Source organism: Plecotus auritus, assembly GCF_963455305.1.
Source record: "Plecotus auritus genome assembly, chromosome: 1".
NCBI classification, from domain to species: Eukaryota; Metazoa; Chordata; class Mammalia; order Chiroptera; family Vespertilionidae; genus Plecotus; species Plecotus auritus.
This window is the reverse complement of record NC_137770.1, coordinates 246,515,903-246,532,167: the sequence shown is the minus strand read 5'-3', so window position 1 is coordinate 246,532,167 and position 16,265 is coordinate 246,515,903. Positions and strand designations below refer to the sequence as shown.

At 66.7% G+C, this 16,265-nt stretch overlaps 1 protein-coding gene across 1 annotated transcript in view; it reads right to left on the bottom strand.

The window, feature by feature from the left end:
* SH3TC1 (SH3 domain and tetratricopeptide repeats 1) overlaps positions 1-15,261 on the bottom strand; it is a gene marked incomplete at its 5' end in the record, with an annotated part of 30,254 nt that extends 14,993 nt beyond the window's left edge. The window contains 9 exons of the mRNA XM_080656204.1: positions 1,397-1,592; positions 2,390-2,466; positions 3,288-3,501; positions 4,063-4,209; positions 4,983-5,088; positions 6,028-6,155; positions 8,177-8,768; positions 11,596-11,729; positions 15,231-15,261. Of these exons, the coding sequence (XP_080512330.1) occupies positions 1,397-1,592; positions 2,390-2,466; positions 3,288-3,501; positions 4,063-4,209; positions 4,983-5,088; positions 6,028-6,155; positions 8,177-8,768; positions 11,596-11,729; positions 15,231-15,261 (1,625 nt within the window). The remainder of the gene's footprint in view (positions 1-1,396; positions 1,593-2,389; positions 2,467-3,287; positions 3,502-4,062; positions 4,210-4,982; positions 5,089-6,027; positions 6,156-8,176; positions 8,769-11,595; positions 11,730-15,230) is intronic.
* Between the last annotated feature and the right edge of the window lie 1,004 nt (positions 15,262-16,265).

The following is a 16,265-nucleotide window of genomic DNA, read 5'->3' as shown; positions in this document are numbered from 1 at the left end:
CTGTTCGCTAAACAAGGGGTGCAACCCCAGGCTCTGGAGCAGGAAAGACTTCAGCAAGTCTGTCGAGTGAAAGAGGGGAGTCCTTAGGGTCTCCTGCTAAGCAGGACCGGGGCCCGGCCCTGGCACATGGGTTAAGATACACCAACAGCCCGGCTGGCATGGCTCCGTGGTTGAGCGTCCACCGATGAACCAGGAGGTCACGGTTCAATTCCCAGTCGGGGCACGTGCCCGGGTTGCGGGCTCGATCCCCAATGTTGGGAGTGCAGGAGGCGGCTGATCCATGATTCTCTCTCACCATTGATGTTTCTCTCTCTCTTCCTTCCTCTCTGAAATCAATTAAAAAATATATATATATATATTTTAAAAAGATAAGAAACAAACAAAAATAAATAAATAAAAGAGAGCGGGGCGTGGGGGGCCCACACAGTGAGAGGAGCCGGGCCGGGATGACAGTCCCCAGGGATGAGCCATCGGAGATGGCCAGGAAGGAGGGGGCAAGCCGGCCTCACAGCTGGACTCGGGGGGGCGGGCAGATGGTGAATGGTGGCCTGTGAAATCGGGGCCACTGGGCCTGGGTCCTGGGGAAGGCCAGGCCCAGAAGCTCTGAAGGGCTTTCTGAAGGGGCGCCTTGCGTTAAAGTCCCCCCAAGCTCCTGTCCTCTGGAGCCTTATGTGGAAATGGGGTCTTTCCAGGTGCAGTCAAGCTGAGGTCTGAGACGCGGCACTGCGGGCTGCTCAGGTGGCTCTAAGCCAGGGCTGGGCAAACTTTTTGACTCGAGGGCCACAATGGGTTCTTAAACTGGACCGGAGGGCCGGAACAAAAGCATGGATGGAGTGTTTGTGTGAACTAATATAAATTCAAAGTAAAGGAGCGGAGGGGAGAGCAAGAGAACCGGATAGAACAGCCGGATCCGGCCCGCGGGCCGTAGTTTGCCCACGGCTGCGCCCAGGGACTGGTCCGCGTAAGAGACAGAGGCGACGAGGCCATGGGAAGACAGAGGAGACTGGGGTGACGGGGCCACAGGGAACCCCGAGATCCTCGGGAAGCGGAGGAGGCAGGGAGCAGCCCTGGGGCACCCGGCTTTGGTCTGGCCTCAGAACCAGAGAAGCCAAGTTGGTGGTCTAGGCCCCAGCACAAAGTTGGGTCCCAGAGAAAGACCCCGGCAGCGCCGAGAGGGGGACCCCAGGGCCCAGACAGGAGGGCACTGGCCCTGGGGACAGGGGTGGCAGCCTGGATTCGCTCCAGGCCCGGGACGTGGCTGGGAGCAGGCTCGGGAGGCGTGGTCCAGGCCGAGCCCGCTTTGTCACCTGGGGGGCAGGTCGGCAGTGGCAGGGCTCCCAGGGGTCGGGGGGCCGGGGGGCCGGGGGGCCGGGAGGGGCGGGCCTCAGCCACTCACTCAGACGCGCGGCCCTGCACACTGACGAGACTCGTCCGCACAAACCCGACCTGGCGGGAGGCCACGTGCCGGCCCAGGAACCAGGGCAGGCCGGGCACCTGCGCGCCCAGGATCTCGATGAGGTCGCCGCCGTGGAAGGCCAGTTCTTCGGGCCCCGCGCCCTGGTAGCCTGCCACGGCTGAGGCCAGGCCCACGGCTGCGGAGGGAGGGCACCGGTCAGTGCTGGGTGGGGGCGGGCCGGGCAGACGGCAGCCGCAGCCAGGCGCACCCAGTCCTGCCATGGGACCACGTGGCACCTGCCCAGCGTGTGGCGGGGCCTGCCAGCGCACGTGAGGGCTGGCATCTATGTGGTCCTCAGAGAGGGCGCTGTGTCCTCACGCTGACGGTGGGAGACTGAGGCCTGCAAGCTTGGTTAAACTTGGCCTGGGTGTCGGCCCCCAGGCCAGGGCCCCTCCCTCCATTCCTCGCCAGCAAGGCCGGCCACGGCCCACTCAGGGCGCATGGGGCTGTGAACACGGGTCCTTCTCATCCCCCCTCCCACGTTGCCTCATGTCCATGTCACAGGGACACGGCCACCCAACACTAGCCAGCTCGGGGCAGAGCAGCAGCGCCGGCCGGGGCCCAGGGTCCTAGCAGCGCCGGCTTTCCGAACAAGACCTGGCCTCACGCGGGCCTCGCTGGCGTTAATAGCGGCCCCAGCCCCGCCCCCAGCCCAGCCCAGCCCAGCCCGCCTGTCCCAGGGCTCTGGTGTTTAACCCGGAGCGAGCAGCCTGGCCTGGCTGTGCTGGGGGGTGGGGGTGGGGGGTGGGGGTGGGGGTGGGTGCTGCACCAGCCCACAGGCCTTGAGCCTCAGTTATCACCTTGTGAACTGGAGAGAAGGCTATGTCTTCTGGCTTGGGGCGCCTTCAGGTGAGTGCAGAAGCTTCCAGAATGCGGGTGCCCGCCCTCCCCCCCGCCCCCACCCCCACCCACTGCCCCAGGGGAGACATTTACCCATCAGCTGGGTGTCTGGCGTCACGGGTCCACCCACAGAGTCCTCGAAGGGGTCCCAGGCGACCCTGAGAGCCCATCTGGAGAGGGAGAGGGAGGTCTCTGCTGTGGGATTTCAGCTTTGGGGCAGGTGGAACTGCGGGCACTGGATGAGTTAGCGGCCCCGTGACTCATCCGGGTCCCACCACCTGTCCCACCACACACACACACACACACACACACACACAGGCGCGCATGCACACACACATGCACACACGCGCGCGCACACACACGCACGCACACGCACACAGGCGTGCGTGCACACACACGCACACCCACACGCGCACACACACATGCACACGCGCACACGCCTGCCCCGGGGTGCGGCCTTCAGGCCCAGGCGTGGCCCTGTCCAGGCCCTGTGCTGCCTCCCAGCCCAGCTGCCTCCTGCCCTTCCTCAGGCTCCTGTCGGGCCCTTACTCCCCGGGAGAGAAGCTGAGCCACAGCCTGTTATTCCAGGGACAGTGGACACCGGGAGACGAACTTTCTCTCTTTGCCGTGGCGGCCAGGCAGCTCCCAGCCGAGCTATGCCCACGGTCAGCACGTGGGCAGCTTGGTCTCAGGCCGCGCCTGCCTGGAGCCTGGGTGGCATGTGCGCAGGTCCCCGTGTGCTCCCAGCTGCGGGCACACGCCCTACGGCTCCCTCAGAAGCTTTCCAGAACGAGGCAGCATGTGGGCAGCGCATCCCGGCGGCCCTGGGAGCGCTGTGTCCTGTCATCTGAGGCAGGTGGGCTGGGAGCAGCAGGAGGGAGCGGGGGGTCTGCAGGGGCTCACACTGCCCCCCCAACGGACAGCCCAGGGCCTGGCCTCCGTGTGGGCCTGCCTGCCAGCGGGAAGCAGAGGAACGAAGGCCGGTACCTACTGATGAAACGGAGTCAGAGGCTCTGCAGCGGACACGGCCGCCTCCTCCTCCTCGGAGCACGCGCGGAGCCTGCGGGCCGGAGAGCCCGCCGCCGGGGCTGCCTCTCCCTGGGGAGCCTCTGAAGCCGGCCTGAGGGGCTGGGGGCCCCTGTCTGCACCCTGGGGACCGGTGGTCACTCTCACATAGCCGTCAGGACACAGGACAAAGAAAGGCCCTTCAAAGTGACAGAGGGTGGTCACTCAGGGTGGCCAGACATAGAGACAGCCGTCGCTCTGCTGCGGGACCCACTCTCCCCTCAGGACACAGGTGCAGCGGCACCCCCGCCCGTCTCTCACCCACCGCTGCCAGACACCAGACCCCAAGGGCCAGACGGGGAGGCTGGACCTGGGCTGGGTCCTGGCTCTGCTGGCCTTCCCCTAGGAGCCTGACTCCCCCTCAAACTCCTGGGGCCTCAGTTTCCCCTTCTGTGCTGTGAAGGGCCAGACACGTGATGCCACGGGCCAGTTGGCCCCCCCCAGCCCCCCAGCTTCCTCCCCATGGTCCGGCGAGCAACAGTGTCAGGCTGTGTGGCCGAGACGGGAGCGCGGGCTGGGGTGGCGCTTGCAAACCCCCTTCCTCTTATTTCTTGGGGAGCTGACTGGTGATAAAGCCCGGGCACCTCCCTGTCGGTGTCCCCCGCCCAAGCCCCACGGTCCCCACTGCACCAGCCCCCCAGCTGTCGAGACCCCGAGTCCCCAGCATGGCGTGGGCGGGCGCCACTGCCCGCCCGGCTCACCTTCCTGGACCAGGAGGCTCTCGTGCGTCAGCCTCAGCGCCTCCTCGTCCACGCGGACCTGGATGGCTGCCTCCTCGTGGCCCTCGGGCGAGAGCAGCCAGAAGGCCTGGCCCACCAGCAGGTTCTCCAGGCAGTGGTGTGTGAAGCCTGCGGCAGGCGGCCCGTCACAGCACGCTCAGGGGTGGCCGAGCCCGGCACCCACCAGGCTCAGGGGTCACCCGCCTGGCCGTCGGGACTTGCAGTGCCGCCCCCGCCCGGGGGGCCCTGTCTCCCTGTCTGAGCTGCAGGGCACCAGTCGTGACCCTGACCTCCCTGGGCCTCGGGAAGGTTCAACGAGGACAAGTGACTTCCTCTAGGGCCCTCGGTCTCCTCGTCTGTGAGATGGGACAGAGCGTGCTCACACGGGGGGGCGGGGGGGGGGGGCAGGGGGGAAGTGGGAGGGCACCGCCCTGCTCGGGGCAGCAGGAAATAGTTGCTGGTTCTTATTTTCAAGCCTCCTGGGCTCTCAGGCTGGGGGGAGGGGTGGGGAGCATGTTCCCCAGGGGACCTGCAAATGCCTCCCCATAGAACGAGGACTATTCTGGAAAGCAAGCCCCACGGCTGAGGTTGAAATGACAGTTTCCTGGACTATGCTCAGCCGGTCGGGCTGGTCAGAGAGCTGGGAGGAGGTGGGGACTCGGCCCAGCCATGAGGCCGCACAGCCCTGAGCATCTGGAGTGCCCCCCCCCCCAGCACCCCACCTGAGCACAGGTGAGCCCCCTCCTTCCCCAGCTGCCCCAGAGGCCCTGATTGTACCTACTCTAGAGCCTGATTGTACCACCCAGGCTTGGTGTGGGCCAGTGCCTGGGCGGCGGCGGGCGGAGGGGGGGCAGGGGGGGCGGGGGGAGGGGGAGGGGAGGCTGTCCCCGGCTCGGCCTTACCGAGGGCGTGGTACGTGGAAAACTTCCAGATCTCTTCGAAGGTCTTGAAGGTCACCACGAGCCGGTCCTGGTCGCTGTGGATGGACAGCAGCCGGGCCGACAGCTCCTGACCGGGAGAAGCAGGAATCAGAAACGTCCCCGCGGCACTGGGGCGTCTGACCGTAGGAGGGCCAGTCCCGGGACGGAAACCTTCTGTCGATGCGACCCTGGCCCGGCGCCTCACACACGGCCTCCTCGACAGCCCAGGTGTGCCCTCCGGCTCTCAAGCCCGCTGTGGCTCCCCAGTGCCTGGGGCACGTCTGCTCCCTCCGGAGCTCCCGGGCCCCCCGCGCTGGGCTCCCTCCCCCACTCCTGGTGTACAAGGGGCAGGCCCAGCATATGCCTGTCCCTCCTGGCCGCGGTGAAGGGGGCGGGGGGGAGAGGGCGCCGTCATCCCGTTGGCCTGGCCTTCAGTACGGGGCACGGCAGGGGCTCAGCCCAGAGCCAGCGCTCACCCTGCGGCGCCGGCCCGGGGTCCCGAGGGCGGCCCCGCTGCCGAGTGCGCTCAGGGTGCCCAGGCTGCTGTGGGGGACCGCACCCTCGGGCCAGGCTGGCGGCATGGTCAGAGGGTGGCCCCCTGTCCCTGCCCCGGCCCCCTCCTCCACCAGCCTCCTGTCCCCCGGTCCGTCCCGCAGATCAGAGAATAGGATCAGCTCCCAGGTCCTCTACTCCCCGTAAAGGGACCTTCACAGCCCAGCGTGGAGGGCGCTGGAGGAAGGAATGGGGGACATTGGGAACTCGGTGGCCCCTGCGTGGCTGTGCCTGCAGGAGGGACGGCTGGTCCCTGGGGACACACATCCAGGAGAGCGGCTGGGGGCGCGTCACGGGCCGCCATGAGGGGAGGTGGAGGGCGGCCTCCCGCCCGTGGCCTTGGCCACTTGGAGGCCTGGACTCGGACCCTGGTCCTGCTGGCCCGTCTCCTCCGCACCGTCCTCCCGGTCCCCTGGTCCGGCAGGGGCCCGACACCTGCGCGCCCCCAGGTCTCAGGCCCTGGGGAGCCACTCACCCCGAGCGTGCGGGCCACCTCCCGGCTGTCGTTCTCCAGCAGGCGGAGCCGGGCCCGCAGGGCCTGCTGCAGCCCGGGGTCCGGCTGCCCGCTCCGCCTCCGCACGGCCTGCAGCTGCAGCGTCAGGTCTGCAGGGACAGGTCAAGGTCAGGCAGTCCGCCCCCAAGAACCCCGGCCACAGGCGAGGCCCCGGTTCAATGCCCACCTCAGGCGTCGCCTGCGGACGCTCTGAACTGATGCCCGTCCCCCGAGCCCCAGCTTCTCCCGTGGAGGGCGAGTGGCATGCTTCTCCACCCGGAGCGATGGGCGGCCCGCTCCAGCCCCAGCAAGGCCTCCAGGAGCTTTTGGCAGGGGGTCCTGAGCCACCGAGACCTCCAGCCCGACCTCCCCACCGCCAGCCCCAGCACAGGCCTCCAGGAGCTTTTGGCAGGGGGTCCTGAGCCACCGAGACCTCCAGCCCGACCTCCCCACCGCCAGCCCCAGACAGGACCTCCGGCCCCCAGCAGACACCCCACAGACCCCTAGCCCCACCCCAACCCAGCTGCTGCCCCTTCTCCCACCCCAGCCCTGCCCAGGCCACACCCACCTCCTTCCATCACGGGCCTGGGGGGCCACGGGAGCCCCTGACCGCCCCTGCGGTGCCAGCCTGGCTCCCTCAGATGCAGATCCCAGCTCAGATGCCCCCACCCCCCACCCCATCCCCCAAGGAGGCCTCTAGAACCCAGGAGTCCCCAGGGGCTGCTGGAGAGGGGAGGAGAGAGAGGAGGGTAGGGAGAGAGAGTCCCACGTCCTTTGACAGCCTTGCACCTGCCTTAGAACTTTCCAGCAAAGGGCCCTGGAGCACACACCCCCTCCCGTGGGTGGGGCCGGGGCAGAGACTGGGCAGCTCTGGGGTCTGGCCAGACCCGAGAGGGCAGCGGGCAGCACCTCACAGCTGCCCCTCTTGCCCCGTCAGAGGGCGGGCTGCCTTCTCAAACCCCAAGTACCCTGCCCTGCTGCCCAGCTGGCCCTGACCCCCCAGGACCCCAGGACGCTCTGTCCTCCGAGAGGAAGGGGGACAGGCAAGGTGAGGTGCCAGCAGCACTGGGGTCTCCGTCCCGCACAGCTGGGGGTCAGGGTGGGGTCTCCGGGGCAAGGGGCAGATTCTTACCACACCCCACCTGGTGCTACCCCCAGCCCAGGGCTCCCCACATCCAGGCCCCCATTCTCAGAGCCCCCTCCCCGGAAACCAGCCTCGGGACACCTCCCCGAGGCCTTCCCTCCCTCTGCCCCCACAGCGCAGTGGCCTCTTCCGTCTGGTTCTGACCATGCCCCACCTGTCACCCTCCGTGTCCCTTCCCTGCAGGCACCTTAGGGCCACGTCCCCTCTGAGCAGAAGCAGAGCCCAGGGAAGCCCTTTGCAAATGCAGCTGAACCCAGACCCTGGCCCCTGTGGGATGTAGGGTCCTGGGCCCCACCCCAGACCCAGGTGCGGGACCTGGGCGTCTGCGTTTAGCTAGCTCCTCCCCACCCCCCAGAGGGAGGCTCAGGAGTCCCACGTTCCCATCCGCAGCCTGGACGAACCCCGCCCGCCGTGTGTGCAGCGCCCGGGGATGTCTACCTGTGGGGTATGCTCCCCTCTGGCCGGGAGGGGTCCCAGAGTCCCGCTGAGAGACGCACGGGGTTGGAGCAGCATCTGTAACACAGCGGGTCTGTGACTCAGGTGAAGGCAGGCCACTCCCCTGCACGGGCCCCACCCCCCAGATGCTTCTGGAACAAAAAGAGGACTATCCACACCCCACCTTCCCGCAGGGCACACAGCCAATGAGGACGGAGGCCTGTGAGTTTTCCTTGCGCTTTAAGAAACCAGCCCAGACTGGCCGGTGTGGCTCCGTGGTTGAGTGTCGACCTGTGAACCAGGAGGTCGTGGTTCGATTCCCGGTCAGGGCACATGCCCGGGTTGCGGGCTCGATCCCCAGGGTGGGGTGTGCAGGAGGCAGCCCATCCGTGATTCTCTCTCATCATAGCTGCTTCTCTCTCCCCCTTCCCTTCCTCTCTGAGATCAATAAAAATGGGTATTTAATAATAATAATGAAAGGAACCAGCCCAGCGCCACGGCCTCAGGAAACAACGTGCGCTATCCTGCTGTTCTGGGGAGCCACAGGCGCACTGAGGGGCTGGCTGAGGGGCTGGCTGAGGGGCTGGCTGAGGGTGCACTGGCTGAGGGTGCACTGGCTGAGGGGCTGGCTGAGGGTGCACTGGCTGAGGGTGCACTGGCTGAGGGGCTGGCTGAGGGTGCACTGGCTGAGGGTGTACTGGCTGAGGGTGTACTGGCTGAGGGTGTACTGGCTGAGGGTGCACTGGCTGAGGGTGTACTGGCTGAGGGTGCACTGGCTGAGGGTGTACTGGCTGAGGGTGCACTGGCTGAGGGTGCACTGGCTGAGGGACTGGCTGAGGGGCTGGCTGAGGGGCTGGCTGAGGGTACACTGGCTGAGGGTACACTGGCTGAGGGTGTACTGGCTGAGGGTGCACTGGCTGAGGGTGCACTGGCTGAGGGTGCACTGGCTGAGGGTGTACTGGCTGAGGGTGCACTGGCTGAGGGTGCACTGGCTGAGGGGCTGGTTGAGGGTGAGCTGGCTGAGGGTGTACTGGCTGAGGGTGCACTGGCTGAGGGTGCACTGGCTGAGGGGCTGGTTGAGGGTGAGCTGGCTGAGGGTACACTGGCTGAGTGGCTGGCTGAGGGTGCACTGGCTGAGGGTGCACTGGCAGAGGGGCTGGCTGAGGGGCTGGCTGAAACCCAGGTGTGGGCAGGGCGGCTCCTCTGAGGATCCCGGGGAGAGTCTGATCCTGGCCTTTCCAGCACCCAGAGGCGCCTGCATCCCTTGGCTCCTGGCCCCTCCTCCATCATCAAAGCCTTCGATTTCTCTCTGACTCCGCCCTCGGGATACTCTTCCCATCTCAAGACCCTTAACTTCGTCCCACCTGCGCTCCCTGTCGCTACAGGGGTGAGGTGGGTGTGCCGGGTCTGGGATTAGGCGGACTTCGTTGGGGGCCACTATTCTGCTGACCACACAGGGGAGGTGACAACCGGAGGCACCCGAGGTCTGGAGCAGACAGCTGTGTCCTGATCCGGCTGCACCAGTCAATTGCTGGGCGGCACGTGCCTGTGAGGCTGTGGGGGTGGCTCACAGCCTGGTGAGGACTAGTGAGATACCCCAAGATTCAGGGCCAGAGGGGGACCCACGCTGGGACCAGCCCTCCCCTGCCATCCCTCCCGCGCCCCCATCGGGAGGCCAGCTCCAGTGTGCACCCGGGCTGGAGTCCTGGGTCTCTGCCCGGCTCAGTTTGCTCATCTGTAAAATGGGCTGAGCAATCAGGGCCTTAGGGTCAAGGCCGGCGTGATTGGGAAGGGCCTGTGATTCCCGCAGCGGTGTGGCCTCCAGGCTGCGGGCCCCAGCGGCTGCAGGGCGTTCCCCTGAGAGCTGTGGGCACAGCACTGCCCGCTCGGCCGTGGACTGGACAACACGGTGGTGCTCTTTCTGCTCTCTTCCTATCAGCATCTTCGAGCGCCTTCAGTGTACCAGCCCCTGCGCTGTGCCAGCCCCACGCTGTGCTGTTGCCTGGAGGTCAGAGCCCACAGCCAGGCCTTGCTTGCTCTGCGGTCCAGGGCCTGCCTCAGCGCCGGGCAGGCAGCACAGACTCAGAAAACCTGCCAAATCCAAGAGCACACGGCGTCCAGGTCCTGGCGAAGCACCATCCTCCAATTCAGAAGCCCAGGCCCTTGAGACATGGCCGGTTCCAGGGCCGGGCTGGGAAGTGCCCATCTGTGGTCCCCCCAGCAGGACGTGCTCACAGGATGATGGAGACGTGAGCAGACCCCGTGCTCGCAGGATGATGGAGACGTGAGCAGACCCCGTGCTCGCAGGATGATGGAGACGTGAGCAGACCCCGTGCTCACAGGATGATGGAGATGTGAGCAGACCCTGTGCTAGCAGGATGATGGAGACGTGAGCAGACCCTGTGCTCACAGGATGATGGAGACGTGAGAGACCCCGTGCTCACGGGATGATGGAGACGTGAGCAGACCCCGTGCTCACAGGATGATGGAGACATGAGAGATCCTGTGCTCACAGGATGATGGAGATGTGAGAGACCTCGTGCTCACAGGATGATGGAGATGTGAGAGACCTCGTGCTCACAGGATGATGGAGACGTGAGCAGACCCTGTGCTAGCAGGATGATGGAGACGTGAGCAGACCCCGTGCTCACAGGATGATGGAGACGTGAGCAGACCCCGTGCTCACAGGATGATGGAGACATGAGAGACCCTGTGCTCACAGGATGATGGAGACGTGAGAAGAGCGAAGCTGGGCAGTTTGAATGAGAAATAAACGATGGCAGCTGACACAGGCCGGAGAGCACAGTGCAGACCGATGAGCCCTCAGGAAAATGAATGATGAACGGTGGGGAGAGGGGACCAGCGTCCTTCGCATAGAAAGTCAATGGCAAACGTAGAGGAATAACGCGTGAGATCGTCACCACGGAGGAACCGTCATAATCTCATTTCCGCCGAAAACCAGGCCGGAGAGGAAATGCCGCTGCGCGAGTTTCCAGAGGAACGAGGCATTGACTTCGGCTCAAGTATCTTCCCGGGTGATGCAGTGACGGCAGAGGAAGAGCGATGCCTGGACGGTGGGGAAGTCTGTGCCACACCCTGAACCAAGGCATCAAAACGATTGTCCCCGTACGGAGCCAGGTCGTCACACGGCCTCCAGCCACGCTGCGATGGGACACTGCCCCAGGTCCCTGGCATTGCGGCGGGCGGTCACTGCTGCGCCCACGCCGAGGAGCGTGCTCCGGAGTGACTGGCGAGTTCTTAGAACATCGAGCAGCGATGCAGCTCCAGGCACGGCATGGCCAGGCTCTCCCAGCTGCCATCGGCAGGGTCTGAGCAGGCCTGAGGCTCCTCACGTGGACCCCGCTGCCCGGGGCTCTGAAGGGCACGTCCGGGTTTAGGAAATACACACCCAAAGGGATTGGGGCTCAAAGGAGCCCATATAGACAGAGACAGGCCACCGGTCCCTCCTCTCTGGCTTCAGCTTGTCTCCGGGGCACCAGGCGCGGCCCGGCCTGAGCCCTCCTGGGTTCATGCCCTGCGGACAAAGCAGGACTGAGGGTGCCCAGGTTTGTGAAAGGTCTGTTAGCAAGTGCAGGGCAGCTGCTTTGAATTCCCCATCCCCCCTCCTTCTCCCCGTCGGTGTGGGTGTCACTGATGCGCCCTCAACAACACACTGGCCTGCACGCGACTCATCAGACGCCCCGAGACCGGCTGGCGGGGCTCAGCGGGTGAGCGTCGACCTAAGAACCAGGAGGTCACAGTTGATCCCGGTCAAGGCACATGCCTGGGTTACGGGCTGGATCCCCAGTGTGGGGCGTGCAGGAGACGGCCGGTCCATGATTCTCTCTCATCACGGATGTTTCGCTCTCTCTCCCTCGCACACCGCACTCACCGTCTCTGCCCGAAGCCTGGGCCTCCGCGAGTCCTGGTCCCGCCCAGCTGACCGATGAGCTCCCAGCCTTTCTCTGGACCTTGTCGCCACCGACGCCACCCGAGGGCCCGGCCACCGTCCCCGTCGGGGCAGTCTCCTCCGCGGCCGCCTCCGCTGGGTCCTTCATGACTGACGTGGCCTCAGCGCCCAGGGCTGGGCCTGCCGGGCTGGCCGCTGTGGGGAGAGGAGAGGGCGGTGGTCAGCGACGACCTCTCCAGGGAGACGGGCCACAGGCCCAGCACAGATGCTGCCGCCAGAGCTGGGGTTTGGAGGAGAGAGCCCCCCTCCATGCCTGGGGCCCCCCTCAACCCTCTCGGGTCAGCTGGTGGTCACTTCCTCTCCGACCAGCACAATTCCCCTGGGCCGGGCTGTGGGATCCCTGGGCCACACTGTGCATGGTGGCCTGGCCCATGCCCCCTGGCCGTGGGTGGACGTCCTGCAGGCAGGGGTCCCTAGGCCCCGAGGACACAGCTCAGGGCTGCCTGTCACCCGCTCAGCGAGTGGCTGAGCCACCTGGAGGTGTGTGAGCGGGGCCACGGGGACAGAGGGCCCCACCCTCGGGGTGAGCCCACCACACCGCCTGCGACAGCCATCCCCGAGCGATGGCTCTTAGCCCCGTGTCACATGGGCCTTGGAGCTGGGGCTCCCATGAGGCCCTGGTGCTGCCGTCATGACCCCGAGCCCGATCCAGCTCCGCGGGCTGGTCTCTCCCACGGGCAGAGGCCCGGACAGCAGGGTCCCGGATCGAATCCTGTTTGTCGGGAAACGGGCCAAGCCCCGGCAGCCGTGGGCAGAAGGAAGCAGGGCCGTGGCTGTGGCCGTGGCCGAGGCTACGTCTCCCCACCCGGGGTTCCCTCAGCCCCAGAGCCAGTCACCCTGCCCCGCCCTCCCGGTCGGAGACGAGAGCCCTCACAGCAGGACACCACGCCACTGGGACAGGGAGCTGGGGGCTTCCAGCCGGGGTCCATCTGCTCCTGAGGCGTCTCACAGAGCGGGGCCCTGTTGGAGGGGGGGGCCTAGTCCTGCCGCCTCCCCACCAGGTCTCTGTCCTCCCCTCTGCCACCTTCTTCAGGAGCCATGTCCGATGCCCCCGAGACGGAGCAGGGCCTGCAGCCAGGCACCCGGCACAATGGACCAGGTCTGGGCCTGTGCCTGTCACCCTGCTGGCCTTCCCGGGCCCGTCTGCGTGTCCACACAGGCCTGCCCTGCGCTCGGGGACGGGGCTGGGACAGGGATGGGGCTGGGGACAGGGACGGGGCTGGGGACAGGGATGGGCCTGGGGACAGGGACGGGGCTGGGGACAGGGATGGGCCTGGGGACAGGGACGGGGCTGGGGACAGGGACGGGGCTGGGGACAGGGATGGGGACTGGGGACAGGGACGGGGGCTGGGGACAGGGACAGGGATGGGGGACAGGGATGGGGCTGGAGACAGGGACGGGGGCTGGGGACAGGGACGGGGGCTGGGGACAGGGACGGGGCCTGGGGACAGGGACGGGACTGGGACAGGGATGGGACCTTGGGACAGGGACGGGGCTGGGGGCAGGGCTGGGGCTGGGGACAGGGACGGGACTGGAGACAGGGACGAGCCTGGAGACAGGGACAGGGAAGGCTCTGCACAGGGACCCTCCCACCTGCTTGGCGAGGGGCCTGGCCTGTGGGTGGGGCTGCAGTGACAGCTGTGAGCAGAGTTCCCAGTGACAGTCTAGTGTGAGGAAGTGGGAGCCATCTCCACGGAAGCGCTTCCCCCCTCCCCCTCCTTCCCGAAATGGCCTCGCTCAGCCTGGGGTGCCAGCTCGGCTGCAGAAGCGGCTGCAGGACTCCTGGGGCAACTGGCGGTCACCCCGGACAGCCCCATGGAGGGTCTCCCTCCTCCAGCCTCGATCCTCTGAGCTCAGCTATGGTGGGGACAACCCAGGGAGCGCCTGCAGCCGGTCCCAACCTGGCCCCGGGGTGGGGGGGGGGCGGGGGGGAGCGGGTGGGGGGTTCGGCACCAGACGCAGAGCCTGGGGCCTGCGGGCTAGGCGGCTGCTCGGCCTCAGTTCACTCACCGGAGAATGAGCATGAAAACACCGCCCCCCAAGGGGGCTGGTGGGTGAGGTGAACGGTGCTCCGGGTTACAGGTGGCGCGTAATAAACGGGGGTGCAGGGGGAGGAGATGGTACAACCCAGCCTTGAAGGGTTGGGGGGGCTCTGGCAGGAGCTTATGCTGGGCTCGTGCTGGACAAACACTCGGGGGCCCTGCAGCCTCGCCCCTCTATCAGGAGCACCTCTCCGGGGCTGTCCTGGGGTGAACAGTGTCCCCCAAATCCGTGTCCCCCAGGACCCCAGCAGATGACCTTGTCTGGAAACAGGGTCTTTGCAGTGAAGTGAAGGCTCGGCCCCATTGGGGCAGGCTGGGCCTGAGCGCAGGGACTGATGTCACAGGACAGGAGGGACACGCAGACACAGCGAGGCCATGTGACCACAGGGGACGGCTGCAGCAGGGCCGCCGGCCCAGGGCCACCTGGGGCCCCCAGCGGCTGGAGCAGGCAGGAAGGCGCCTGCCCGGAGCTGCTGACACTCTGATTCAGGCCCTGGCCTCCCGCCAGTGACAGTGAGTCTCTATTGTGAGCCCACGTGTGGGACTGGGTCACGGCTGCCCCAGAACTCTCGCCCCGCCCCCCAAACCCAAGACTGTGCCTCACCTTGTCCGTGGGGAAGCGGGGGTCACCCTCACCTTGCGAGCAGGGTCAAAGGACTTGTCACATCAGACGCGGGCACAACCCCGACACGGGACGCGTCACCCTGACCCACAGTGGTGTGATGAGCACGACAGCCACCACCAACTAACCCTCGGGGCCTGGAGGGCTGTCCTGAGCCCATTTCACAGACGGTCAGCCTGAGGCTCAGCGAGGCTTGAAAGGTGAGATTTGAATGCAGGGGGGTCTGAGTCCAGCCCTCCAGCACCTGTCTGAACTTGAACGCACCCACCTCGCCCCCGCCTGCCTCCGACCCGGGGTTCGGCTCAGCTCCTCGGACACGGCGCTCAGAGGCATCCACTCACAGCCGGCCCCTGTGCGGGCACCCCAGGCCCAGCCCCAGCCGCACCACTAACTCCCGACCTCGCTCTACCAGCCATCACTTCTATAAGCCTCGCCAGAGCGGGGGGTGGGGGGGGGGGTCCCCTGGAGGCCGGCGCAGGGTCTCAGAGGCGTCCGTGGAGCAGTGCCCCGGGCAGGACTGGGTGCCGGAGGCCTGGCAGGTGTCCTTCCCTCCAGCTCTCTGGGTGGTGCCCCTGGTGAAGGGACTCGTCCTATTTTGATGCCGGAAAGGAAGCCCTGGGTGGTGACCTCCGAGTGGCCGGTCACGGCGACAGTGCCACCCTGGGCCGGACACTTCTGTGGCCAACGTGGCGGGAGGTCCCACTTGAGACCTGCAGCCCTGGCCTCCCTTACCACCGGCTCCGGACTCGCTGAGCCCTTGAGGGGGCGAGGTCAGCAGAGGCCACAGAGCCCCGTGCTTTATCAAACCCGCCATCGTCACGGCGCCATCTCGGCGGGTCACCCCGCAGCACTCCTGACAGCCCCTCGGGCCCCCAGGCTCCTGCCTGCTCCCCGCAACCCCTACGTCTCAGCCAGGTCTTCCAGAAAGTGAGGGACAGGCTATTCTTAGATCCACCGGTGGGCGCCGCCTACCCGGCCAGTCCACGCCCGTCACCTCGGCCATCCCGTCGCCCAGCACCCACTTACCTGCGCCCGCTCCTCAGGGCAGCCCCAGGACGCAGACACAGGTCGCTCCTCCCCGCTGGCCCGAGGCTGTCTCTCCGGCGGCAGCCAGGCCGCCCTCCGCCCTCCGCGGCCACCGCCCCCTGCTTCCTGCCCCACTTCCTCCCTGCGCCTGGGCCTGGCCAGAGGCCGCCTGCGGAGACAGCCAGTTGATCATTAGCTCCTTCCTGGGCCGGCTCCAGGCCTCCCGCCTGACCGCGGCCCAGCCCCCAGGTGCCGGGGAGGCCGGGACGCCCGCTCCCGCCTCGCCCCCGGGATTGGGGAAGTCCGCCAGCTGCCAGGCCTCCCTGCCAACCTCGGCCCTGCTCTGTTCCTCTTCCACTTTCTGCACACCCACATGCACACACACACACAAGGCACGCGTGCACATGCACACGCAGGCCCCCCGCTGACAAGTGCACAGACCCAGGCCCCCCGCCCACACGTGCAAGGACACAGGTCCCCACGGGGACCCATGGGGCCAGCCACCGCTCCCCCTCCCTCCTTTCTGGCTGGGTCTGGCCCCACCTGGCTTGAGAACAGGGAACGTGGCCCTGACGGCTAGGGAGATGGGGCTGGGTCTCCTGTTGGCTCCACCAGGAAGTGGGTCCCCCGCAGCCCCGCCCTCCTGTCTACCCTCACGGCCTTGCTGAGGGGCGGGCTCTGGTCCCAGCCCAGCCCTGGGAATCGAGAATGAGTGGGTGACCTTCACGCTTGGCCTGGCAACACCAGGAAGAATTGCTAAGTTAAATGGTAACGCGCCTATTTTACAGACAGGAAAACTGAGGCTCAGCGAGGCCATGGGACACGCCCAAGACCAGAGACAACTGGGAGATGAGCTGGGGCGGTGTCTGACGGACACGGAAGCCCAAAGGCCGGGTTTCTAACGGCGGCAGCGCTGACGCAGGGGCGCGGGCTCCTTGTCCCGGGAGGCGCTGCCGTGGGCAGTTTTAGCAGCATCCTGGC